The following is a 27,284-nucleotide window of genomic DNA, read 5'->3' as shown; positions in this document are numbered from 1 at the left end:
ATAAAGATATGATCACAAAGATATGAGTAAATAAAGTCCTTTAATTACATTTTTTACCTCAAATCACAAGCGTACACCTTTTTTTTTCCCCCAAAAAAATTACATGCCATATATAATAGGCAGTTGATTGTTTGATCTACAACACAATCCTCTCACTAAGCCAGTGGTTCCCAGTCATACTCCTGGCGGGGGGGGGGGGGTTCAACTCCTCAGCTAATTATAAAACCCTTCAGGAGCTGGGTCGAATGTGTCAGAGCAGGGAAAACATGCAGAGCATGTGCCCCCAACCCCCCAACGTGGGACTGGAAACCACTGTGTGAAGCATTAGGAGGCGGTAACAGATCAGCGGCACTGGTGGATGTGGGTAAAGTAATGGTGTTGAAGGGAGTGGATGCTAGCTTATTCCAATGACCGAACACTGTGGGGGATAGAGGGGCTGGTCCAAGGGTGGCCATGAAGGAGTTCCGGTCAGGAGGGCGTCCAAGCGCTTGTATTGCTTTTTTGACTCCCGCTTCCCACGAAGAGCACGGAGGCAGGTTGGGGCACATCTGTCCATAAGGTCCTATAGAACATAAATACCAAATTACAGTACTGTGACGTAAAAAAGTATGATGATAGTGTTTGTGTTACAGGAATGGTTCAACAATCTAATATGCTTGATCTTCCTTTAGCACCAAACCTAGTTAATAAGCAATGGGATGGGTTTTGGTCAACTTAAGCTTGCTCCTTTAATTTTGGACTGGAGCTACATGGTTAATTTAGCCGACAAGTAATGGTAGCCTACTGCCCAAATTCTTTTTTTTTTTTTTTTTTGGTGTCATAGAGGTGTCATATTTATTAGCCCTGTAGCTCCAGTCCACAACTAAAGGAAATTGATGGCTGACTGGTTTGACAAGCATCAGGATGGTTATGTATTGCCTGTATAAAGTAATTTAAGAACCCCATGATGTTCCTTTAATATTTGTGATTCTATGTACAAAAAGGTCATAACTAATGTTTACATGGCCATTTCCCACCCTCTCATTTTTCCCTGAGAATTAAACAGGCTGTTTTTGTTACTGTTCCTACTGAACACTGGTTTATGTAAATGAGCCCTGTTCTGACTGGTCCCCCTGTGCATGTGGCTTGTTAAAAAATTGAGCTGATCTGAAATACTGCTTATTTACTTCAGCATGAGTGGGAAGAGCTAAACTGTGCTGAACAGGCAGGTACATGTAGTGATTTTTGCAGATAAGTTTCAATATATAGACTGTATAGAGTGAGGGAGGAAGATACCCTTTAACATACCACATACCGTTCTGTTATTTCAGTGAGAAAAAGTTTATGAAGGTTGACCTGGAACTCCCTCAAATGTCAAAAACCCTGTCATTTGGGGTAATACGATGATTGTACAAATGTGTTTCTGTGACCCATTCCCTCAAACAGGCTGTTTGTGTACAGTCTTTTTACCTCTAACAAGTAGCATATGATGAAGTTGAGAGCAGCTAGGGCAACTAGCAACATGCTGTAACTCATGTCGTTGATCTGATAAAGCTGCAGCAGTGTATGCACAAAGCTTTTGGGCCACACCACCAGCCAGGTCATCAGCGCAAACAAGACCACCAGCACGATGAGGAACACAACTACAAGGGACAGAGAAAGCGAACACACAAACAGGCTCATATCCTAGATTTTTCTTACATATTATTTTCTCATTTTTTCACACATACTATTCATTTATTCATGACAGTTGTCGTTTTTCCTCAGGCATCAGTGGCCCGTGGGGTACCACTGTAATGCCATTGGGAGGCACTCAATGCATCAGCTCTAGAACATCCCATGAAGTTAGCGGATTCCATACTTTTGGACATCAGTCAAAACGCGCCCTTTGCTCATGGCCGTCGTTTTGCACCCTGCTACAACTGACTGGGGTGCTTGCTTTGTTATTGTGTTGCAAACCCGGTCACGTGGCATCTGTGACGTTCTAAGCCAAAGGGGGGCTGGCATGACAGTGACATTGTGTGATGTTCTAGAGCTGTTGTAGTGAAGGTGTACTGGGAATTGACATCTCGCACACTGAGTGCTTTCCAACTGCATAACAGTGGTTCCCGACGGGCCACTGATGCCAGGGGAACAACGCCCAATGCGCCACAGTGGACCAGTTCACCTATATAGTGAACACCTTCCGTCAACTAATACAGTCCATGCCAAGCTAGTGTCATCTGAGCCACGGATGATTACCATTAATAGGTAGGTGGTCATGTGCATATATATGGATACGTCATAAATCCCAAAAAATACAAAAATGTTCCTTCAATATCTCACCATTGTAATATAGTGGTTTCTTGTAAGGGTAGCCTTTAGTCACTATTATAGCCATGAAGATGTACTGAAACCCAGAAACAGCAAAAACACCCGTGTCCTCCATGTTTGGCAGATTTTGTGCTCCGGCTTTTGTGGAATTGAGAGGGATGTACCTGAGAAAGGTCAACAGAGGTGCAACATTAATCACTAAACAACAAATCGATCTTTAACAAAAGGCCATGTCTGAAACTCACCACTCCTGTGAGGTGGTGATGAACAGAGCAGACACTTGAGTGAGAATCAGGAACACGGTGTTTAATAGCAAAGTGCAAATGAGGGGAAGAGTCAGAAGGCTGGCAGGGGGTCTTTGGGGGTGAAGGTCATCACTGGGGCCGCCCCTCCCCATCACTATAGCGAGCAGTGTTACGAGGACCAAGTCGCAGAAGAGAAACTGTAGGTCACCCAGGTTGGTTTTCACCTGTGACGGAAGATGAAACGCATAAACTGTCTTAAAAGTGAAAGGCTAAAGAGTAGAGGCAGGAATATTTTTTCAGATGGGGGATGCCACTGACTTTTTCATGTGTCAATATCCTACTCATCAATGACACAAAATTGCATAATAAGTAATGAATTACATATCCATTTATAAAAAGTTAAACACTACAACATGATAAACATTGCAATTGACTATATTGACAAAAGTATTGGGACGCCTGCCAATCATTGTTCAATGAATACCACTTTAACTCTACAGTTAACTATTTCATATTAAAACTCTCTGAATGACTTTGTTCACACCCCAACTGCAGAAGTATGTGGACACTTAAATATCTGTGTTATTTTCCCCTTCAATTTTTCCTTTAAGGGTACAGTATTCAGGGGCAGGGTAAAATGAATTAGATAAGCCATGCATGTGAAAAATACCAAAAGGTTCTTCGGGTCTGCAGAAGACCATGACTGGCTCACTTAAAAAAAACCTTTAACATGGTTCCTCGACAAAAATGAAAGAATAATTTTATAAGAACAGTTTAAAAGGGGGTCAGACATCCAAGCAAAGAACCATTTAGGACACCTCATTGAGTGTACATTGCCTGGCAGAAGACTTGCTTATTATAGACTGAAATCACCAAACGTAACAGCATAAAAGCACTTACAGTGTATAGTATGAGAACAGAGGAAAACTGGATCAGACTGTACAAAGCCATATACTTGAATAGACTGAAAGACGTCACCAACGAACATCTTCCTTCCCTGTGAGAGGAGAAAATAGTGAAGAGATTTTTATAAATATATTACTGCTAAATAAAAGCACTGATAAAAGCAGTGAAAAACACTCTTCTGTTCAACCTGATAAGCAAAGGCACGCAGCTGATGTTGTCAGATTTGGAGGTAAATGGAGAGGCTACAGAAGCCTCAGCCTCAGACAGAGAAACACCGACATCAGCGGCCCTCAGTGCTCCGCAGTCATTGGCTCCATCGCCACACATGCCCACACGGTAACTAGAGAAAAAAAAAAACACACCAATAACAACATGCTAAGAGGAGAGAACTGAAAGAATGAACATCTGTAAACGTAATCCCACACATGCTGATGGCGTGCAATCTGCGGCCTGAGACAATTCCCTTTTCACAGCATTCCACTGTCGTGACCAGTCTCGTGGACAGCTGTGTGATTAACATTCAGTTGACTTGATCTTCTGACTAACAAAAGAAATGCAAAACTGCTTTGTACACCTTTTCTTACAGCAAGGCTTTCCTCCTTGCATATCTCCCATGAAAATCATATATTTGGTCTCTTTCTGATGGTAGATGCATCGACTTTATCATCAACTGTAACTGTAAGAGCTACCTGTGGATTCTGTGATGACATTTTAGGATTGTTAGAGACTTCTTCCTGTGGTCTGCTCTTGGGCTGAACATGTTAGGACGGCCTGATCTGGCCATGTTGGTAGTTGTTTAACTTTAATGATCTTTCGAACAGTAAAACGGCTGATTTCTGATTGCTCTGAGATTTTTTTTAAATGCCTTCCCAGACTCATATCCATCTACAACCTTCTTTCTGAAGGCTTCAGAGAATTTTTGGGGGGATCTGGCTATGGTGATACCACTCACTTCAACAATCCAGAGCAAATCAGAGTAAATGTCTGGATTCAAATAAGAAGGGCTCCTCCAGATTCCTCTCTAACCATGTTCTAATCATCGGCAGCTGATGTGCTGCACCTGATTCTAATTTCAGGCATTTTAAGTAGTAATAAATTGTGTGCTGCATTAGAAGTGGGATGCTAAAATGTTTAACTTCCAAGTAGGACGAGCCAGTTTTCTTACTCGGAAAGTCGCGAGCAACATCATAAGATCCAAGATGGCCGCATCACACTTCAACAGTAATACAAGCAGTAGTACTGCACAGTTTATAGTACACATATAAATAATCTGTAAATAATATTGTTATTGTTTTTTTTCTAAGGGTTTTTTACTTCTATTATTTATATTGTGTATATAGGGGTAATTTATCTACGTTTTGCATCTGAGTGTCTTGCTATCCCTTTGCTGCTGTGACACTGAGAATTTCCCCACTGTGGGACTAATAAAGGATTATCTTATCTTATATATTAAATCTCCAGTTGAGTAACTATGCTGAAGTGGAGACGAAAGAAATGACAATGTTATGGCCCAACATCTAGCCATCTAGATCTAGCCAGAGTACTTTTTAAATGAACCAAGATCAGTTCTGCAAAAGCGAACCTAAAAGGGAAGCAGCAATATCTGACCTCAGTGCTTTTTGTGTTTATCGTAGGTAAACTGAACTGTAAGGAAGTTCTGCAAGGTCATCTTTAGCACTTACGAGATCTCAATCTGCTTTTGAACTCTTACACTGAGTTGTTAATAATCTAAAGGGCACATTTCTTAATTTCACGAGGCTCCCAACCTGCTATTACATTTTCTTGGAGCCTATTTTATTCAAGTACTAATGACTTACTTTCATGTACTAATTCTACTTAAAAAGAAAAGCTGCTGTTGTTCGCCAACCATGGCCTAATGTTAAACTGCACTGTCTGTTGAGTAAATTGTTTATTAATTTATTCGTTCATAATACTGAGTGTTAATTACATTGCTTACAGTTCCAACACTTCTTGTTGCTATTTTCTAATTGCACTAAGCTAGTTCAGACGACATGCCACACTCACAAACAATAGCTTTTAACTGTGGTAACATACAGGCTCTCATGGCCGTTTTGTGTTTTGCATGAAAATATTTGAATAAAAAAAAAAAGTGAATGTAAATGACACTACAAAAAGTAAGAAAGCAGGATCTTACAAAAAGCTAACAGTGTGATAGTGAGTTATTATGAAAATGAACTTATTGAGGTTTCTTGGTCTGTGACCATCTCTTGTTCTTACTTCAGTTTCTGTAGAGCTCTGACAAGCTGAGTCTTCTGGTCTGGAGACATCCGTGCATACACAGTGCCTCGCATCAGGACCTGCAGCAGAGATGTACACCACCATGAGTTTGGACCTCATTTGGAAAACCAAGCTATATTCAGTTAAGGTGCCACAGAATGCACAGACGTTGTATTTTAGGATGTTTTTGATGTGTAATTAGTACGTATGCGACTTTCTTCAAGAATAAAACATGCTTGTTTTCTTTAATGGTGGACTTATGAAAATAACTTACGAGCTCCGTGATGGCTCACAGGTGCCATGTAGCATAGCATAGCTTTGCTTTTAAGCACTGTAACAAGAGCAAGTGTTCTCTTAGCATTATGTGTGGTTATATGAAGAGATTGTAGCCGGTCAGCTAGTATTAGCTTGTAGCTTAGCACAGATACCTGCTAGCTTACCTGGCTATGCCTTCCTTTTTAAGTTAAGTTCCCTTTCTGACAGTGAGTTTGCTGTAATTTTAGGTAGTCCTGTTTGTTTTTAGGGAGCAGACACTGGAGAGAAGAGATGGCAAAAGCCAGTCGGCTAGGTTCAATTTTAGCCTAGCACGAAAACACGCCTACGTCCTTGGCTTTAGCTTCCTTGCTTGCCAAGTTTGAGTTAGCCCTCTGCGGACACCGGCACAAGATATGGCACCTGGTTTGAGTAACATCCCACTTTCCCTTAACTAACAGATGGGGTGTGCTGCTTGTCTCAAAAACACCCTATTCTCCCAAAGAGGCTGATGTGTAGCCATAGGTGTTGGTAGTGGGCTGAGTCCAGAAATTTGGGGGGTGTAAAAATAATCAGTTAGGACTGCAACAGTTTTGGCTTATTATACAGCTTCATTTAGTTACTGCTGGATTTCCTTTTGAAAAAGGACACAGCAGTGTTCGAGGTTCAAGGTATGTCACTTTCATGTACTGAGCTCTCATTAATAACCAACTATGCTAAAGTAAATACAATTCTTTCCAGTTCAATCCATTCTAGGGCACCTTTACCAGACAAGACAGAGAATGAATCCATCAATATTTGAAGAATGTGCCATCTAGTAATTCACCTTGGGCAGGTACTCTGGGAAATGATCACACAGTGTTGCGAAGGACTTTCCGTTTATAGCCAAGTGATACTTAAGACTGTTCTGGTAGAGGCCCTAGGGAGCAGAGATGAAACCTTTAGTATGTTATTGCAAAATGAATACACTATCACAACAAATCCTAAACAAAACAAACAAATGACCCCATGTAAAGGTCAATGGTGTTGCCTTTCATACTAATTAGCCAAAGTAACTTAAGCCTGTCTAAAAACCTGGTCCAGAAAATCCATGGTCTCCTGCGTGCTGACTGCGGCTGCGCCACTTTCACCTTGGTGAAACTGCAGTGACGCCATCGAGTTGGCAGTAGGGGGCGACGCCTGAACAAAAATAACTTGTTCATGTGATGACACCATTCTACATGCCCGTGCTACATTCAGAGCAGTGAGGATGTTATCACCTGACAGAAAGGGAAGTGAAAAAACAGAAAAGAGCTCTCTTAGACAGAGGGACACATGACACGTCTGTTTTTTGCTTTGGTATGTGTGAAAAATGCTTTAAGAATCTGGCAGTGCAATGATGAATACAATCCACAAACTAAAAAGGAGAGCTAAAATACAAGACAATACAATACAAGATATATATATATATATATATATATATATATATATATATATATATATATATATATATATATATATATATATATAATTGAGATTGATATTTAAAGCAGCATTATGTAGCAATCACGTCATGTTGATGGTACACTGAGAATGTCGTCTCTGTCATTGTCATTTTGGGCCAGGAACACTGCTACTGCACCGTGTAACTTTGGTGCAGCAAGCCTTTCAGAAGATACATGTAAAGTATAAAATTCTGAAATATTACTATTACTGCTTCAGTCCACATGCCATTTCTGCATATCTCAGCTTGTCACCGACTGCACGTGTACAGTTTTCCATAAGGGGGACCTCAAAGCCGATTTGTATTAATGACAGTGGCGTAAAAGTGAATTAAACTCCTGAACTGTAGGGGGAGCCCAGGAGCAACAAATCCTAATTGTCCCATAATGCTGCTTTAAAGACAGGAATGCATGTAAAATTAGAACTACTATGTAGTTACTATACCAGTGACCATGACGGGCCTAATCTGAGCGTGTCTCAGAGTACTGATGACTCCCGCACTTTCTGGCTTTACTTGGTTCTTCATCACCAGCAGGCCCAGAAACTCCATCTCTTTTTCCAAGTCTACCCTATCATATGGTGTAATATTTAACATTACTAACAGTCAAGGATATCCACATATCAAATCACTTAAAAACACCAGCTGCTCTTTATACTGTGTGCACACTTAATATGACAGCAGTCATTGACTATATGTCCAAATGTTTGTGGACGCCCCTTCTAACAAAAGCATTCAGCCACTTAAAGTTGCGGCCATTGCTCACATAGGTGTGCGAATGCACACACACACACACAGCTCGTCTAGTCCCTGTAGAGAAGTACTGCCAATAGAATAGGAATCTCTGAAGCAGATAAACATGAACTTATTGGCACCATGCCTAATGCCAGGCATGGGTTAGAGGGGTATAAAGCCCCCCCAGCATTGAGCTGTGTAGCAGTGGAACTGTGTTATCTGAAATGATGGTGCACCACTGCTGATTGCTCATAATAATTTTGGAATGAGTTGGAAATGTCTATCATCCTGACCATAGTAACGCTCTTGTTGCTGAATGCAATCAGATCCTCACAGCAATGCTTCAAAATATAGTAGAAAGCCTTCCTTGAATAGTAGACAACCCCCTCCCACCAATGGTTTAGAAGAAACAACGAACGAGCAGGTGTCCCAACACTTTTGTCCATATAGTGTATAGTTGCCCGCAGGCATTTAATGCTTGTTAAAACTGCAAACTGGGCAAAGCTGGCTCGGAGAGGATATAGGTGTCCCAATACTTTTGTCCAAATAGTGTAGACTGCACATACAGTTCACTAACATAACTTTTTATTAGAGAAAGGAGAAGCACTGACCTTTCAATACTGCTCAGATCAGTTTCTGCATCAAGCTCCCTGTAAGCGAGCGCTAGGACCCTGAAGCCCTCGCTCACAAACTCCCGCAGTGTGTTCGTAAACTGAGAAGGCACTGCCAGGCACAAAGGGAGGAGAAAAATAGACCAATCACAGAAGAAAACAAGAAAGTGAACCTTATTGTCTCTTTTACACCACAGCCAAATACTTCACAGAAACCTACTGGAACACTGTTGGAAGTGGAAGTCTGGAACGGCTGGCCTTACCGCTTTCTTTTAAACAATAGCTGGCCACCATCTCAGGTGACCCTTTGAGGAAACAGCAAGGTGAGCCTCCCCCAGGGCCCACCGTAACCACACTCATCCTCTGAAGGGCAGAGGAGAAAGGGAACCGCCGCACTATTGCCACCGGCTGACTGAGGAACTGACAAGGGAAACAGAAAAAGAACAAACTCAGGTTAATTAGGGGCCAGACCAGTGAGGACACATTAGGGGGCATTTAGGGGCATAATATATGATTCTGCTGCCATTATATCAGAACATGCAAAGGGTACCACAAGCAAATCCTAAAATTGTAAAATATTGTGTCCTAAGAACACCTAACTAACAAACTACTAACTAAACTACAAAAAAGAAAACCATGCACGTCACCCCCAACTTTGTCACATGAGGCCTTGTTTGAATGTTGCCTGTACTGTGCAGCTCTGTGCAGAGAGATGGTATATTTTGTGGTATTCTCATCTACTGCTGCTGGCAGAAGTAAAACAGTGACCAAGTGGCCTGTAGACTGGCATTTAATTTTCATGTGATTTCCTTCCTGTATCTGAGTCATGGCAGGTCCATCCTGTAGTGTACTCACTATGCTCTCAGGCTGAAGCTGAGCAGCAGGCGGCCTCATCACTGCTAGTATCCTGTGGCTTCCAAACTCAGGGCCCACTCCTGTTTCATTAGCGGGTTCCTGCAGACTCTAAACACAGACCAATTCAGTCATAAGCTAGTTTTGTGATTCCAAATAAACACATTATCATAATCATCATCATCATATATCCATTATCACATCTATCTGTGTATTCTTTGCTTCAATTATGCCTTTTAGCAATTGTATAACACTATAATGGAGGACAAAGCTTAGCCACAACATTAGTGAAAAATGTAACCATCTGCCACGTAATTTATTACATAATGTAATCATTTAACTAATTTCATAATGTTATAATTGAGTAAATGCTGTAGACAAGGATCCTTACCCAGCCTGTGGACTCAATCATTTTGAGCTCCAGAGGGTCTCCAATAGGTTGAGCCCCAAGCAAGGCTACAGAGTGGCAGGAGGCCAAAGCTGACAGCATGGTGCCAGGGGGGAGAAGACGAGGGTCTGGGACAAGCTCATCAAACCCTGACTTGTTCCTGACCTTCACTCCCCACACATCCAGACCCTCCTCAGTAAGAGTACCTGTCTGAGGAAAGAAAAACATTGTACACTGTAACACAAACTAAAGAAGCACTCTTACTGCTGCTGTTACAGTTTAGAGTAATAGTCCCCTTAGTAGCTGTCTGTCACATGAACGGAGCAGGTGGATAAAAAGGGTACGGTGTGTATAAAAACTAGAGACTAAAGACTACAAAACATTATTATTTAGAAAACTGTCAACAAATTACTGCCCATTGTGAAGATCATTTTTATGCTTTCCCAAAGTTTTTTTTTAACCATATCTGACTTGCAAACGTGAATCTTACTTACACTGTGTCAAAGGTTTAAAACACTAAAGAAAAAATAAACTTCAAAATATGAAACAGCACAAACTATCAAAGCTCCATTTGAAATCCAGACAAATCTGATTATGTATAAACTGGTTGAATACTTTGGCAAAGCACTGTATGTAAAAAAAAATACCCCATACTGGAGAATTCCTACTAGTCATCTTTAGAAAATGTCAAGTTGCAGCTTGCAGGGCTTAATTACTGGGATCTCAAAGCACCTGAGAAACACTCTTAACACCTTGCTTGGAAACACAAAACAAGCTGTTTATGTCTAGGTTATTCACACACAAACCAGAAAAGAGTTCCATTTTTTTATCTTTGTCCTGGTAAACAAGGTGAACAGATTCTTGCAGACTCTGTCCAAAAGCCCTTGAGGGAGCATTATTACCTGGTCACCTGACCAGGAATTGGAATAGCCAGTTTAATGGGAAACAAGTGTGAAGTGTCAGGTCACGACTCCACCTAGTGTATATGTCAAGCCAGAGTTTGATGAAGGAGGTCTGTTGGTTCTTTAGACACAGAAGACGTAGACCCAGCATTTAGAGATATATTAACAAACAAAAGGGCCTAACGTGCATCCAGTAGCAGAACAGGCATCAGGGGAGGTCCCCATCCTACCACGCTCTTCCCTCACCTTGTCAAAGCAGAAGAGAGAGATCTTTCCGCAGATGTTGATCCGAGGGGGGCTTATGCAGAACACTCCTTGTTTTTTGAGGCGGTGCTGAGCATAGATAGTGCCTGTGGTTATGGCAGCAGGGAGAGCAGGTGGCACCACAATGGTCACGATATCCAGGGATCGGATAACAAGCTCTGCCCAAGTGGTCTGATGGTTAAAAAAAAAAAAAAAAAGAAAAAAAAAGCTGGTTATCATTGGTTGTACTGGGAACAAATTATTTGTAATATCAGATACAGCATCGACATATTAACAAGAACTAAGCAGTGAAAAGAGAATAATGGTCACGGCTACAGTTCAGCATCTGGATTTCACCATTTATATCAAACAGTAGTATTTATCGATTAGTGGTAGTCTTACTTACATTGCTCCTATAAAGCATTACTGCGCTGTATATTGTGCCAATCAAAGCTGCAATACAAGGACATTCATGTGGTTAGTCTCTTAAGACCATATGTCATCACAAAACCACCCCTCTTCATAAAAACCTATGGACATTTGATCTTCATTTCAACAATATTGAGAGATGGAGGTAATATAACTAAGCATATACAACCCAGCCAAAGAAATGGCTTTATAATATTTGTAAAATATAATTAAATGAAATGCAATTCTATTGTGTGGAGAAAAGTTGACACCCCCACATTAATTACTGTTTAAAATGGCTAAATTTAAAATCATATATGAGCTCTCTGTAGAAGTCTCTTTCTAATGGTGGACGCAAGTACTTTGACATCCTGTGAGACGTCTTTACACATCTTGCAGTCTGCTCTTGGGCTGACCGTGCTAGGACAGCCTGACCTGGCCATGCTGGCAGTTATTTTGCTTGTAAATGATTTAGTGGACAGTGGAACAGCTGACGGTTCTGAGAGCATATGCATCTACAACCTTCTTTCTGGAGGCCTCAGAGTTTATTGTTTTTGGATCTCAACATAGTAATAACACTCACTAATCTAATTTCACAATTTTTATTTAAAAAGATATTTCTTCAGTTTTATTGGTTTAGTTATATTACCTTAAACTCCCAATATTGTTCAATGTTTTCATGGGGTGTGAATATATATAATATATAAAACAGTGAATATATCATTTTACCCAGGCCTCCTAAGAATAGCAGGAACTTTATGGCATCCTGATAGAAACGGAAATTAAGTGGTTGTGGGTAAAGGATGGAGCTGACCAGGTCACCTTTAGCAGTGAAAAACCCTGAGAAAGAGAAATGGTTGTAAATCACCATGCGTTTGCAAGTAGAACCTACTCATCAGCATGGATATCTGAGAAACAGGCTCACTTTCAGTTGCATGTTTCCTGGAGACATCAGTATTTACTTTATGAATTACCTGTGCGGGTGACAACAGCTACTGCCCCCTTCCCTCCAGGACAACCCCCCCTGGCCTGGATGATCTGTGTACCACAGAACAGTGTGTGTCTGCGCTGAGGTTCAGGGCTGTATGCTTCCTCAGAGACGGACAATGGGGTCTTCATCACAGGTACACTCTCACCTGACAGTGAGTGGTGAAGTGGAAAGAGAAAGTGCGTTCACTACAAAGAGTTCATTTTGCTAAACTTACACAGGCCACTTGTCTTATGTGTGATGCTTCTTTATTGCCCTGTGCTGCCAAATATGATTTTTACTGAAAAAAAATTAAACCCAGCGGAAACAATAACAGTAACAACCTGCGTACAATAAGAGTACTTGTATTTTCTCACCAGTCAGCATGCTTTCATTGACCATGCATTCCCCGGCCAGCAGGGCAGCGTCACATGGCAGCAGCAGACCCTCAGTTGGGATCACTATGCAGTCTCCCGGCACCAACTCCACTGAACTCACGCACTCTTCCTCTAGATAGAATCATACACGCAATGAGAAAATTCAAATGCTGGCTCAACACAACATTTACATACCACTAATTAATACTGGAGAGCAGCTCACCACCTCCAGACCAGTTATACAGGAATACTGGTTGCTAATAGGCCTCCTAATCATGGCTTTTCAAATGCCAGTACCCGGAGGAGAGCTCAAACTTGACATGTATTAAACCAAACCATTAACAGTCAAGAAAGCCAAACCCGGGGAAGTAAGTCAGGGAAAAGCTATAAGCTCACATCACACTGAGAGGACACAACTAGAGGATAGTGACGCTTTCCAGTAAGACTTGGAATAATTTGTGTTTTTGTTACAGTGTTAAAACTCTAATATTTGATTCATGTTATATTATATAATATGTGAATCATTCTGAGGCAAAATAACTGGATTGTAAACAGGCTTGACAAATTACATTTTCTTTTCAACATTACACAAATAATCAAAGTCATATCCTCACTATTTATACATTAAAGTACAACCTAAAATGCTCAATTCATGAATTATTTGGTATGTACTACTATTCAAATGTTATGTATAAACAAAATAAGAGAAGTAACGTCATGCTCTAGCTAAATCAGATATGGCTTTTAAATGAAATAGTTGTAATAAACCAGAGAATTATGTTCCTCAGTCAAGTACACAATCAAAAAATATATATAAAATCAAAAAAACAAATACTACTACTTGGAACAATGGAATCCTTCCCTTTGCATAAGCCTGGGTCAGAGCACAGGTTAAGCCATGCTATGGCAGCCCATTTGGTAAAAATACTAGATCCTGATTTTTTTTTGCTATACATAATATTTATCACGATACACGTAATCACAGACTAAAAACATCAGTAGCGACAGATCCTTAAAAACTACTCTCCTGTACTGACTACAGTAACTTATATTCAACATCTGCTGCACTTCATCTAATTAAACCAGTCTAATTACACTGTTAGTAATGAAACCTGCAGCTGATCAGTGTTTATTAAGCACTAACAGTATCCTCGATATGCTTAAAAAAGCATATATTGTTATCATCCTAACAAAATGTATCATGATACAATAAAATATCGTCATATTGCCCAGCTCTTGGCAGAACCCAGCCCCACTAAACATAGACCTCTGACAAATTGACCTCCAACTACTGAAGAATGTGTCGTTTGCTATTCTGAAATCTTGCTACCTTTTCATTTAAAATCAACTAAATAACGTGGTGTTTTTTTAAAAGCTTGTGTGACGTCACACTTCAATAGTAGCCTCGTTTGGCCTGCTCACAGCTTTAGCATTACATAACAAACCTTACCTCCAGAGGCTCTGCGTACAGTCACATTCACAATCAGCTGGGCCATCTGGCGGAGAGTGGTACTTTGCTGCAGATTCACACAAGGCAAAGGTTTCTTCATGAATACTGTTATTGTTGTAAGAAAATACTTACACTTTAAAAACAACAACAATCAGGTAACAAGATTTTGTTCCTATTAATTCTGTGCCATTTCTGCTGGTCAATTTATTATACAGTGCATACACAATGTCACAATTTTTGGGGAAAAGGAAGTGGGGGTCATATTACAGTGATGATAAACTGATGACAAATGTAACAGAAGATAACTGTGGCAAGCCAATTTTTCTATACAGAGCCCCTAAAGTATCAAGGTAAAAAAAAAAAAATTAGGACTTACAATGTCCCCTCGATTGTTCCCTCAAAATAATAAATCATTCCCATTCCATCAATTTAATAAATCAATTTCGATTTAAAGAAATTGCAGCCTCAATTAAAGATACTTTAATTTAAAGAAATTTAACTATTTATTTTATTTGTTTGTTATTCTTTTCCTTTTTTTCCCCCTCAGTCTCATTGTGGTGCACCAATGTGTTTGTTTATTCAATGTCTTGTATAATAAAACAATAAAAGCAATAAATAAAAATAATATATTTATATAAACTTATATATTTTATATATATAAACTTATAAATTATATATTTATATAGATTAAATGTATTAAATTATATTAAATTAATACTTTAGAAAACTTTAGAAACAAAGTATTTATTGTGATAAAAGGTGCAGAATGACTACAAAACATTCACATACCTTCTTGATTTCATAAAGGGACACAGCTATGGATATGAACGATATGATGAAGATGCAAACAGCATAATAGTAGTATTTATCCGACATCCACAGGATGATACTAAACACTTGAAACACGTAGAATGGGTTGAGAACCTGGAGAAAATCAACAATGGGGAGAATTAACAAAATCTTAAAGTACAAAGTTCAGTGAAAGATAGCTGTGCACAGATCAACTTCTAACAGTTACAGTCAAAAGTTATTCAACCTACACTGCAAAATAAGTGTATTACTTAAATTCACAAGGTTTTCTGTTCTGTATGAAACAACTGGAACTTTTCAGGCCTATGGCCCAGCGTTATATCTAGAGGGGGAAGAATGAAGCATGCGCTAAAAAGAACACCCTGTGAAGCATGGTTGTGGCTTGTGATGCTCTAGAGCTGCTGTCTGGCACTGGAAAGCTGCAGCGTATGCAGGGCAAGATTGATTTAATCAAGTTTTAGGAAATCCTAGGAGAAAACATCATGTCTTCTGTGAGTTTGGGCGTCACTGGACCTTCCAACAGGACAATGATCCCAAGAATACCTCAAAGTCCACCAAGGCTTGATTTCAGAAGAAGTCCTGAAACATTCTGGCGTGGCCATCACAGTCACCTGATTTAAACCCCAATCGAAAATCTTTGGTGGGATTTGAAGAAGGCGGTTGCAGCAGCAAACACAGGAATATTAGTGAACTGGAGGTCATTGCCCATGAGGAATGGGTTAAGATTTTTCAGGAATGCTGCCAGACGTTGGTGTTTGGCTATGCATCATGTTGGCAGTAGGTCATAACAGCAAAAGGGTGCTCTACTAAATACTACAGACGTTTGTCATGAAGGAGCTGAATAAATGAAAGAAGTGGTGAATTTGGGAGGAAGCTCTGGTTATATTAGTTGTGTTGAGCTATATAAATTATTCTTGTTTCAGCTGAATGTTTGCAAATTTTGCTAATAAACCCAATCTGCAATTGGGGGTTGAATAGATGTGACTGCAACTGTGAACTAATCTACTTGGCTTCCTTATGGAAAGAGCTTTTTGACTGAGATGGCAATATGATAATAATTCATCATAATGTGATAAACTTTGTTATACACAATATGTGCAGAAGTAAAAATCACTGCATTAAGCATGACATACTGTTTGGATAACAGCATTTAAAAATCTGCTACTACTGGTGAACTGAGTCAAAAATCAAGTTAAATATTGTGCATCATGAAAATGTCTTTAAATATTGTAATAGAATATTTTTACTATATCGCCCAGCCCTATTCCCGATCTTTCCAAAACAAGGTCTAATGAAACTATGACTTCACTAAGAGCTTTAATATGAATTTGAATACAGTTTTATTTCAGTACGTGGGCAAAAAAGGTACCTCTTCAAACAGTAACTGTGGATAAGATTTCACCGGCACGTCTATGATATTGTCCCCGAAGATCTGTCGCCTGGGGAAGGAGACAGAAGTATGAAACGTAAGTAACATGGCTCTGATAATAACTTTTTTTGCCGCTTTGATACAAAAAGCAAATACATTTTATGTGTACTTTGAGTTGCATCCATTTACACGGACACAGATTGTGTAGTCTCTGTAGAGAAGTACAGCCAATAGAATAGGATTCCCCAAAGCAGATAATCATGAACCTATTAGCACCGAGCCTACTGCCAGGTGTGGGCTAGAGGAATATGAAGCCTCCCAGCATTGAGCTGCGGAGCAGTGAAACTATGTTCTCTGTATTGATGGTGCTCCACCGTTGATTGCTCTTAATTTCGCAAATAAATGGTGTGCCAATACTTTTGTCCATATAGTGTATCTGCCAAAGGTAGATTTTATTTCTGCCCAATATCATTTATTTTACTCAAATTCTGGATACACAGAGTGCATTAATATTCATATCATGATATGCTGAACCACTGACTTCTGGAGACCTCTGGTAAAATTTGGTGAGAATCCCTGCCTTATATATTGCAGAACAAATAGCAATATCGTGCAGCCCTAATGAGCAGTGCTGTGCGTTAGACCTTGAGCTTTGGTCCGCTGGACTCAGGCCCTGCTGAAGACGATGCAAGTCAGCACAAGTCCAACCCTCATTGAGGATACTGAAAAAACACAAAGTGTTACATTTTCAATCATGCAAGGCCAGAAAAAGAAAAAGAATCATATAGCTTCTTTCCAATCATACCTAACTCTGCAGAAAGCCCCTTTTCTGGGCATCCACACATATCGCATGCCTTCAAACACATAGTATCGCAGTACGGTTTTCTAGGGAATATAAACAGTTAAGAATGAACAAAAAGTGCGTTATTAGAAACAATGCTGGGTGTGTTTTCCATGTTATATACATTTTACCTGTTCTTTGTGTAGCTGAACATTGTCTCTCCATTCGTTCTCATCCACCTCTCCTCCTGCATGCTCAAAACTGCAGAAGTTAAGATAGGAGTTACATTCTTGCCATGTTTCCAGATTCGCACTTCACTGCCAATGTTTACAAAATAAATAAAATCATACACTGTTCCTGGAAAAGATGGGATACATCTAATTAGAAGCAATAAGTTTGCCAAGTCCCAAATGCGAACATGTTTTGCCATGATATGTTGAGTAGTGGGTTTTCTCTAGAGTCCATATCCTCTTGGTCTTCTTCCCCTGAGGACCACTTGAGATGTTATTTTGGGTTTGTGTACTAAATATCATGACCATTTCCCAACCTATTTTTCCACATTTGGACACGTTGCATTTTTCAGAGAAGCATTATTTTAAATGTAGATGTTCAGCAAAGAAGTGATGTGTCAAAATCTGGCTGCTTGTGATTAGTGCAGCAGCTCATTCACTCTTAAAAAGGAAGGATCTACAAAATGTTCTTTGATCAATGCCATAGAATAATCATTTCCTTTAGAAGAACCCCCGGTTCCATTAGGAACCATTCTGTATAGTAGAGCAGAACCTTTTATATGTTTAAAGAAGGTTTTGCCAGTTTAAAAGTTTTTCACACTCTCAAAAATGGCTCTTTATGGAACCACAAGTGGTTCTTCTATGGCACTGCTCAAAGGTTTTCTGTAAATGCAGGCCCTCATTCTTTTCTCAAACTGCTTAACCTACATCCAGCTCTTCTTTATGGTCACAACAAACGTCTTAATGTTGATGTGGTTTAGGACACATTATGACGTATTCTGAACTATTTAAAAAAATAATAAAAAGTTCGTTTTAGTTATTTTTTCATTCATGGTTTATTTTTCTAGCTCACTGTCTTAATGTGTACTCCAAACCACATCAACCAGTCTGCATAGGGCTGCATTAACTGGGCTTGTTGGAGCTGCAGCCCCAGGGCTCCAAGCATGCAACTGATAGGGAGGGGCAGGAAAGTCGTTCAGCAGCATTGTTTGCATGACTTACTGACAGGCACAAGTGTCTGTTCAGTGTCTAACTTAGAGTAGAAATTAGTAAAAAAAAAAATGTATTTGATCATTTTCAAATGGAAACTCGTGTTCATACTGATCTGGCCTCAGTTTCCCAAAAGCTTTTTAGTATTGAGATCATCTAAACTGGTAGAGAGAGAGTTTAATGTGATTCTCGCTCTACCATTTAACAATTATCTTTGTGCTAAAAGGCTTCTGGGCAACATAGTCCTGAAGCAAAGAGGATGAAGGGCCTTGTTGAGGGCCCACTTCTTCTGGCTGATGTCTGGCAGTGTATTTCAACTGCTTTTCCAAACTGTGCTGTACAGATCCCCACTCAGGCCAAGGTCAGGGCTTTGGCTGAGTCAATCAAGGACATTGTATTATTGAACCACTGTTTTGGCTTCAGCTTTCCAGTAGACGAAAAATAAAGCATTCCTGCAGTAGTTTCTTATATTCTCTTCCAAGCAAGATTTCCATTTCCTTGCTGACACAATTCAACTGTGCAGCATGGTTCTCAATGAGTGTTTGGTTGGTGTTTTATTCATTTGGATGTTCAGTCAACAAGCTATATCTTGGTTGCATTGATCAAAAAAGAAAATTATTATTAAAATTATAAAATGATTCTTATTAGCCTAATAAGAATTCAAAATCTCTCAAAAGACAATCCACATTTGCAGCTAAATATATACAGCCTCAGAACCTGTTAAATTATTACTGTCAATAAATCAAACACTAGGCTGAACCTTGAGAAACAGAGAAAGACATGAAGCTGTTAATTCCAAAGTAATGGTGAAAAGTTATGTAATACTAGAAAGGATAAGAATAAACTGATAATCTGTTCCACAGCCACTAAACTGCTTTGGATTTGCATTTTACCATTCATTTAAAAAGCTTGAAATGAGGTCAGAAAGTTTCACAGTGCGCTCTATCAAACCCAGAACCCGTGGACTCTCATGGGACAAATCTATGCAGACACTACTGTTAATATAACTGTGGGTGAATATGGCTAACTATGCATAAATGTAGGGAGAATACAGGTTTGGCTCCTCACTCCAGAGACAATGAAATTATATTTCTTTATTACATTAATAAAGTACTGATTAGATAAACCAGGTGTTAAGTGTGAACTGTTCTTTTTATTAATAACATTTACTGTCCAGATTAACAACCTTAAACATCACTTTTTTCAGGAGACTTTTACACACAATTGTATATAATACAAATAACAGATCTAAATATAAGTATTTCTACAGTACTATTCAAACAAAACATCCAAGGCTCTTACCTTCCCTCCTCAATCTCCTCCGTACATACATCTATGACATACTGCTGCCCATAAACATCCTATAACATAAGAAAACCAAGTCATAATGAATCATTTGATGACTGACTTAGGAATCAAAAATGCTGCAACAGTCAATCTTTGAGAGGCAAGAGCAAAGCGTACCCTTAATAGTAAAGTATCTGCCATGGGAAGGGGGCAAGAGGTGCATCGAGCCAGAACTGCTAGTCGAGGGCGCCAGTTAAATAATACCAGCAGCATGCCTAAAGAACAAACTGCTCCAAGGTGGCAAAGCCACACCCTCCAGCATACTCTTCTGTACCCCTGGACATCCTGGCAGAAAAATCATAAAACACCATTTTACACCAATGCACACCGCTTCCTGTATACCTGAGGGGGTAAAAGGTACAGTGGATAAAAAGAGGGTGCGAGACCTAATGCTACAACTCAAAATTGTAACAATACAAGAGCTTGACCTCCCAGGCCCTTACAGATTAGGGATTAATCACAATTCATTAATTGCATTTTTTAATTAAACCTTTTATGATTTATTTATAGTTTTATTTGTAATTGTTGAACATTTAAAAAAGCTCTTCACTCAATAGTTAAAATAATTGGTAGAGTTTCTCAAAAACTGGCAGTGCTTAGTAATAATGGTTATGCATATTCTAAAGTTCTCATCATTAAGTTGCAGTTTGTCTGAAAAAATATGCAAACCCTTGCTTTTAGTAATTGGTGTGACTGAGCAGCCATAACTTCAACCAACTAACGTTTATAGTAACTGGTGGTCAGAAGGGTTAGAAGAGTTTTGGCCCATCCCTCCTTACAAAACTGCTTCAGCTTGGTGATGTTGGAGGGCGCTTTTAAGGTTCTTCCACAACATTTCAATTGAATTTAAATTTTGAGTTTTATAATCAAATTGCTGAATTACTTGTGTGCTGTGTCATTGTCTTGCTGCATAACCCGCTCACAGCAAAGCTTCAGTTCACTTACATGGTTTTGCAAGTCTCCAGATGGGTTTTCCTTTTTCTAAAATAGTGGTTTCTTCCCACACACACTGTTGTTCTGTGTTTGCCTGATTGTGGACTCATGAACATCGACATTCCTCTGTGCAAATGAGGCCTGTAGGTCCTTAGATGTTACCTGAACTTCTTAGGTGAATTCCTGTTTTACTACTAGCTGTTGCCTTGCAGTGCTTTTTGCTGGACAACCATTCTTTACATGAGTAACAGTGGTGTTGAATATCCCCCATTTGTATATCATCTGTCTCATAGTGGATAGTGGAGGCCAAACTTTATGGAATGTTTTTCAGAACCAGATAGATCAGATAACACTTCCTGAAGCTCTCAAAGAACAGCTTTTGTTTGAGGCATGGCACACAGGTTCCATAAACCTGTGTGGCGAAGATCAGACTTTGATATTGAAGACTTAAGTTTATGTTCTGAAAACATGGGAGGGCCTGCTACTCACACCTGGTTGCAATCCTCATGATTGAAAGGCTTCAATTAACCCTTTATTTTAATACTCTCTCCTAGGTTCACATAATTATTCATTTACACCAATTTATACAAAATTAAATATCTGTCAGGAAGAAGTAACAAATAAATAATTGGTAAATACATGTGAACTACAATTGGGTATCATTGGGTTCCTAGCAAAAATAAGTGAAAGTGTAATTGTGTCTCACATCAATATGTTAATGATTACATTTTCGGTTTCAATTCAACTTTATTAAGCGAAAACATCAGGAAAGAAAAAATCAGTACAGTATGTGAATGCTGAAAGTCATAAGAAACTTTCATATGTTTCGTACCATGTGGGAGACAGAGGGGGTGTCTGCAGGCCCAGAATCCATTAAGGCAGACTCGGGGTCTGCGGGGGTCAGCCCACCCATCCCCTGAGTGTCGCTCCCTGTAGGGAAAGAGGGAAATCTGTAACCTTTAAGCCAGTTCAATACCAGTAGTCAAAACAGCAAGATCAGTTTAGTGCTGGAACACGACAAACACACTCCTTCAGTAAACATAAGCAGAGCAATCAGGATCTGCAGTGCAGGACTGCAGCTGGTCATTCACAGGACTAGATCATATGACTTCCCACTGCTACCAGAACACCACACTTATGACCACATAAAGAGAAAGAACCAACGTGAACCAATACCTTAATGCTGAGTATCTGATTTTTGTGTTTCCACACACACAATTTAGGCTGTGCCGCTAATAAAATACTGAAATATCATTTTATTTAGTAACAGCTTTCATATTGAGACATTTTGGACTTGCTTATTTGGTTTGGTAACTATTATTTAAATGACTGTTTTATAGTGTGTTTAATATCCTGTAATACAGTCTGACTGACCTCCCTGACCCTTCAGCTCCCAGTTCCTTTAAAACACTGCATTGAAATCACTTGGTCTAATGTGTGTGTGAAGCATGTACAAACTCTTAACTGACTCACTACTACTGATGTGAATGAACTATTTTAATGAACTATTTGCTTTTCAGTAATGGTTTAAACTCAACAAAGGTTCGAGTCACTCCCGCTGTTAAAACTGAGCGTTTACATCAATTTGTCCTTTCTAACCAGTCATAATTCTCTTTAGGACATTGTGCGAACGTATTCTCCCACATATTTTTTGGCACCATGGGAAAAAAGGACAGAAAATCGACAAACATCTAAAGGAAAAGCAAAATATGCAATAAATGTGAAATCAATAAAACTAAAACTACAGATAATGTTAAGATAAGATAAGATAAGATAAGATAGTCCTTTATTAGTCCCGCAGTGGGGAAATTCACAGTGTAACAGCAGAAAGGGATAGCAGGACACTCAGTTACAAAAATTTAGATAAATAAATAATTTACACTATATACACACAATATAGATAAGAATTAAAAAAGCAATAAACAATATTATTTACAGTAAAAGACTCTTAATTGCACATGGGGGTGGGATATTGCACATAGTATTCCCTGAACATGAACATGTGTGTGTAGTTAAGTGTGTGTGTATGTGGTTAAGTGTGTGTGTATGTGGTCCGCTGGGAGCAGTGCTGGTTGTGTAGTCTGACGGCAGCAGGAAGGAAGGACCTGCGATACCGCTCCTTCACACACTTGGGGTGAAGCAGCCTGTCGCTAAAGGAGTCACGTTCCCCCGTAAAGCAGTTCCACACTGCACAATCTGAGCTGTTCTGTTACGTTAAGAAAATGCTCCTCACTTCTGCTGGCTGTGATAACATTTGCTAACCCCTCCAGAAACACTATATGTTAATCATTTAGATATTAATCCTAATGCAGAAACTACCGTGAATGACTTGGTAGGTGTTTGGTTTAGCAGATCTTGTGGAGTCTCAAAGGGTTCTATGTTAGGGTCTATAAAATTGATGCTAATTATGATAGTAATGTAGTTGTGAGAGTGGTGAAGTGTGGGCTTAACTACAGGGTCTAAGGGGCTAATGTGTAGAAGATATCAGAGGGCACTTGGCTAGAACACAGCAGTAAAAACAAAGGATATGAACTGGATCAGGCTTAAAATATGTACGGTATATATTAATAAATACGGTGGTTGGCTCACTGTTGTCCACTGAATCGGATCAGGGCATCTCTCCACTGCTTTGATTAAGTATCTATAAAGAAATCTGAAATGAAAAAGCTGTGACTTTGGATGAAGGACTCTGGACACACAGAGTCACAATTTACAGTGAATCCTAACAGGACTTCTGTATCAAATCAACAGTAAACCTACCACTCTACATAGTTACTGTATCAACCATATGAGACATGAGTTATTTATAGGAATAATAAAGAAAACTATATTCTTTTGCCATTCATTCTTCTGTTTTTTTGCACTATTTTTACAAACAAGGGTGGAGTGGAATCTGCACAGTACATTAATTTCCTCTTTTTCACATCACATGCCTGTTTGGTGTCGTTTCCCATACCAGCACAGAAACAGCTGAGTCTTTCGTTGTGTAGAACAGCTTGAGAGGTGGGGGGATCACAAGACAAAGTGAAAGTTTAGGCCTACTTATTTAAACACTCACCAACCGATACGGTTTCTCTTCCTCTCAGAGGAGTTTTTAGACAGCTGGGGGCAAAGTAAAGCTAAGAACTGAGCAAAACCAGCACATCACAAAGCGTCATATACCTTTATAGCCTGTTTTAATCAACAGGTTTATTCCAATGCTGTAAACCCAAGTCAGAGAGTAAGGACCAACAATCCAGCACAGTGTACAATCAGCCCTAACAGGATGTGACTTGTGGGCAAAAGATCGAATCAACAACACGCTACCCTGCACTGTTACTGTGCTGATCAGGAGGCACAAGATTCATTAAGGTATAAAATGTGCATTAATTTTCTTACCGGTCCCTTTCTGTCCTTCCCTAGAACTGTCTTGCCGCCTTCAGTAAACTTCTTCAGTAAAGTCAGATGACATTATTACTGACAGTGAATTACATCCAGATATTCAATACTCAGTGTATTTGCTGTGGCTTTATGAGACCAGAGATCCGTGTGAGGGACACAGCACACCTGCCGGAATTTACTTTATCTGCGAAGGCGGGACTAGCAGGCTCCAACTCCGCCTTTCTCCACATACTCAGTGTTTTTAAAGGCTAGAGGCAGGACTAATGTGTACAGGCATGAGGTGAAACAGACTCTAATAGCCAGGGTGGTCTTGGAAAAGCCAAGGAAAAGAAACAGACCATTTATTGCCAAATCAGCGTCTAAAGACCTTAAGGTCAAGCTCAGGAAAGTCAAGCATATAGCAGTCTTACTTATTAAAGCCAGGTTCCCAAAATCTAATGTCATGCTTTAGAAAGTCAAGCTTCCTAAATTCTTACTTATACAAGCCAGGTTCCCAAAAGCCTGAAGTCATGCATCTTAAAGTCAAGCTTCCTAAAGCCTTGTTCAGTAAAGTCAAGCTAGTCTGGCTCAGGAAAGTCTGGCTCAGGAAAGTCTGGCTCCTAAAAGACTTGCTCAGGAAAGTCTAGCTCAGGAAAGTCTGGCTCAGGAAAGTCTGGCTCAGGAAAGTCTGGCTCAGGAAAGTCTGGCTCAGGAAAGTCTGGCTCCTAAAAGACTTGCTCAGGAAAGTCTAGCTCAGGAAAGTCTAGCTCAGGAAAGTCTAGCTCAGGAAAGTCTGGCTCCTAAAAGACTTGCTCAGGAAAGTCTAGCTCAGGAAAGTCTAGCTCAGGAAAGTCTGGCTCAGGAAAGTCAAGCCCAGGAAAGTCTGGCTCCTAAAAGACTTGCTCAGGAAAGTCAAGCCCAGGAAAGTCAAGCCCAGCAAAGTCAAGCCCAGCAAAGTCAAGCCCAGCAAAGTCAAGCCCAGCAAAGTCAAGCTCCTAAAAGACTTGCTCAGGAAAGTCAGGCTCAGGAAAGTCAGGCTCAGGAAAGTCAGGCTCAGGAAAGTCAGGCTCCTAAAAGACTTGCTCAGGAAAGTCAGGCTCAGGAAAGTCAGGCTCAGGAAAGTCAGGCTCAGGAAAGTCAAGCCCAGGAAAGTCAGGCTCAGGAAAGTCAAGCCCAGGAAAGTCAAGCTCAGGAAAGTCAAGCTCAGGAAAGTCAAGCTCCTAAAAGACTTGCTCAGGAAAGTCAGGCTCAGGAAAGTCAGGCTCAGGAAAGTCAGGCTCAGGAAAGTCAAGCCCAGGAAAGTCAAGCCCAGGAAAGTCAAGCCCAGGAAAGTCAGGCTCAGGAAAGTCAAGCCCAGGAAAGTCAAGCTCCTAAAAGACTTGCTCAGGAGAGTCAAGCCCAGGAAAGTCAGGCTCAGGAAAGTCAAGCCCAGGGAAGTCAAGCTCCTCGAAGTCATGTGCCGACATCCCAGCAGAAGACTGCCCTGAAAAGACGAGCTACAGCTGAACCCTGATCTCACGCGACTGCCTCTCACATTTCTACACCTACAGCTCTCTGAAGATCTGCTCTGCTCCTCCACTGGGTTCAGTGTTGGAGTCATCCTCCATGATTCACAGCACCATAACATAACAACGACTGCACGACTATCGCTGGTCTGATGACCCTCAGTCCACCAGTGAACTATTACTGTATGTATGAATGGAGCCAACAGAGCCGAGCGCGAGGCGCGGTCCAGACACGAGCCTACCGGAGAAAGTGAACTTACCAGGGGGGTCCATTCCTACCAGCAGTGATTAACCCTGATCCATGGTGCCTCCACTGCGCTCCAGACTGGACAGACTCACACACTCACACACACACACACACACACACACTCCCACACTCCGAGCTGAGAGTGTGAAACCGCTGCTGAATTCTGCTCTTCTTCCTCTACGTGCTTCCAGTCTAAAGTCCAGACGAGTAGCGCCACCTGCTGTCCATCATGAGAACCACATCAGTACTGAGACACTGGTAAGACCCTCTCCAGACATACCCTATATATGTGTGTGTGTGTGTGTGTGTGTGTCTGTGTGTGTGGTTATATTGCAAAAGCTATAAACACTGATCAGCCAGAACATTAAAACCACTGGCAGATAAAGTGAATAACACTGATCCTCTATCAATGGGTGTGTTAAACACATTAGGCAGCAAGTGAACAGTTCATCCTTGCACCTGATGAAAAAAAGGGCCAGCATAAAGATCTGAGTGACTTTGACAAGGACCAAATTATGATGGCTGGACCACTAGGTCAGAACATCTCCAAAACACCAGGTCCTCTGGGGTATTCTCAGTATGCAGTGTTTAGTACATGCCAGAAGTGGCCCAAAAGAGGACAGCCAGTCGCCTAACAGACGCCCAAGGTTTACCTACAAGTCTGCTGTATGGGGGGTGTCAGATAAGACGATTCTAGACGCCTGTGACTGACAGGGGTCCTAAAAATGTATTAACTGAGTATTTTGGCTGAATTATTTGAGTTTTCATGGGGCCCAAAATCCCTGGCAGCGCCCCTGTTTACTGATAAGATCTTTAAAAACCTCACCTCACAATTTACAGGTATTTACAGGATCTGCTGCTAACCTCTAGGTGCCAGAGACCACGGGACACCCTCAGACGTCTTGTGGTCTCCATGCATGCTTTGAAAGTTTAGACCTGTTTTAACTGCATAAAAAGGGACCTACACAATATTAGGCAGAGGTTTTAATGTTATGGCTGATCTGTGTACAATCAAGGCAATAAATACAGCACACAAATGTTACATATTATTTTTAATTCTTAATAAATGCCACCCAAAGCCAGGCTGATGATACGCATGATTACAATAGCTGTTTGAACTAAAGCCATGTAATAAAATAAATAGCTGGATTTCTATTTCTGCATTCTGTTGGGGTGCTTTGGTGAGGGTTGTGCTTAGTGTAAGTTAAATTATACATGTACTATTATTAATATTTCCAGTAGAGACGCACTGCAGCACTGGTATCACATACAGTATTTCTGACTTGAGCATTACACTTCAAAAAGAATCATTTATTACCTTACCTAGAGCTCCTCTTCTTCTGGGGCCGCCTTCTCTCTCTTTATA

The 27,284-nt window shown here is 40.3% G+C and overlaps 1 protein-coding gene across 3 annotated transcripts; it reads right to left on the bottom strand.

Moving 5' to 3' along the window:
* Positions 1-18: 18 nt before the first annotated feature.
* Positions 19-26,026, bottom strand: atp13a2 (ATPase cation transporting 13A2). Of its 3 annotated transcripts, none has more exons than XM_072656416.1 (29): positions 25,932-26,026; positions 21,639-21,736; positions 19,991-20,158; positions 19,829-19,887; positions 17,498-17,567; positions 17,331-17,410; positions 17,170-17,247; positions 16,526-16,595; positions 15,136-15,270; positions 14,347-14,413; positions 12,897-13,028; positions 12,527-12,688; positions 12,282-12,392; positions 11,551-11,597; positions 11,148-11,336; positions 10,003-10,209; positions 9,615-9,722; positions 9,023-9,179; positions 8,760-8,871; positions 7,860-7,984; positions 7,008-7,192; positions 6,760-6,852; positions 5,682-5,761; positions 3,631-3,783; positions 3,438-3,534; positions 2,538-2,761; positions 2,305-2,456; positions 1,450-1,622; positions 19-562 (listed from the first exon to the last, which is right to left on the bottom strand). In XM_072656416.1, exons 1-29 carry the CDS (start codon positions 25,942-25,944, stop codon positions 395-397), a joined length of 3,513 nt encoding a protein of 1,170 aa, XP_072512517.1. In that variant the 5' UTR covers positions 25,945-26,026; the 3' UTR covers positions 19-394. The 3 variants fall into 3 exon arrangements, with proteins under 3 accessions (XP_072512517.1, XP_072512519.1, XP_072512520.1); XM_072656418.1 differs by lacking the exon at positions 25,932-26,026 and adding an exon at positions 24,185-24,463; XM_072656419.1 differs by lacking the exon at positions 25,932-26,026 and adding an exon at positions 23,396-24,149.
* Between the last annotated feature and the right edge of the window lie 1,258 nt (positions 26,027-27,284).

This window comes from Salminus brasiliensis, chromosome 14 (genome assembly GCF_030463535.1).
Source record: "Salminus brasiliensis chromosome 14, fSalBra1.hap2, whole genome shotgun sequence".
Lineage (NCBI taxonomy): Eukaryota > Metazoa > Chordata > Actinopteri > Characiformes > Bryconidae > Salminus > Salminus brasiliensis.
Note: the sequence above shows the minus strand (reverse complement) of the source record. Positions and strands in the feature narration are given on the sequence as shown.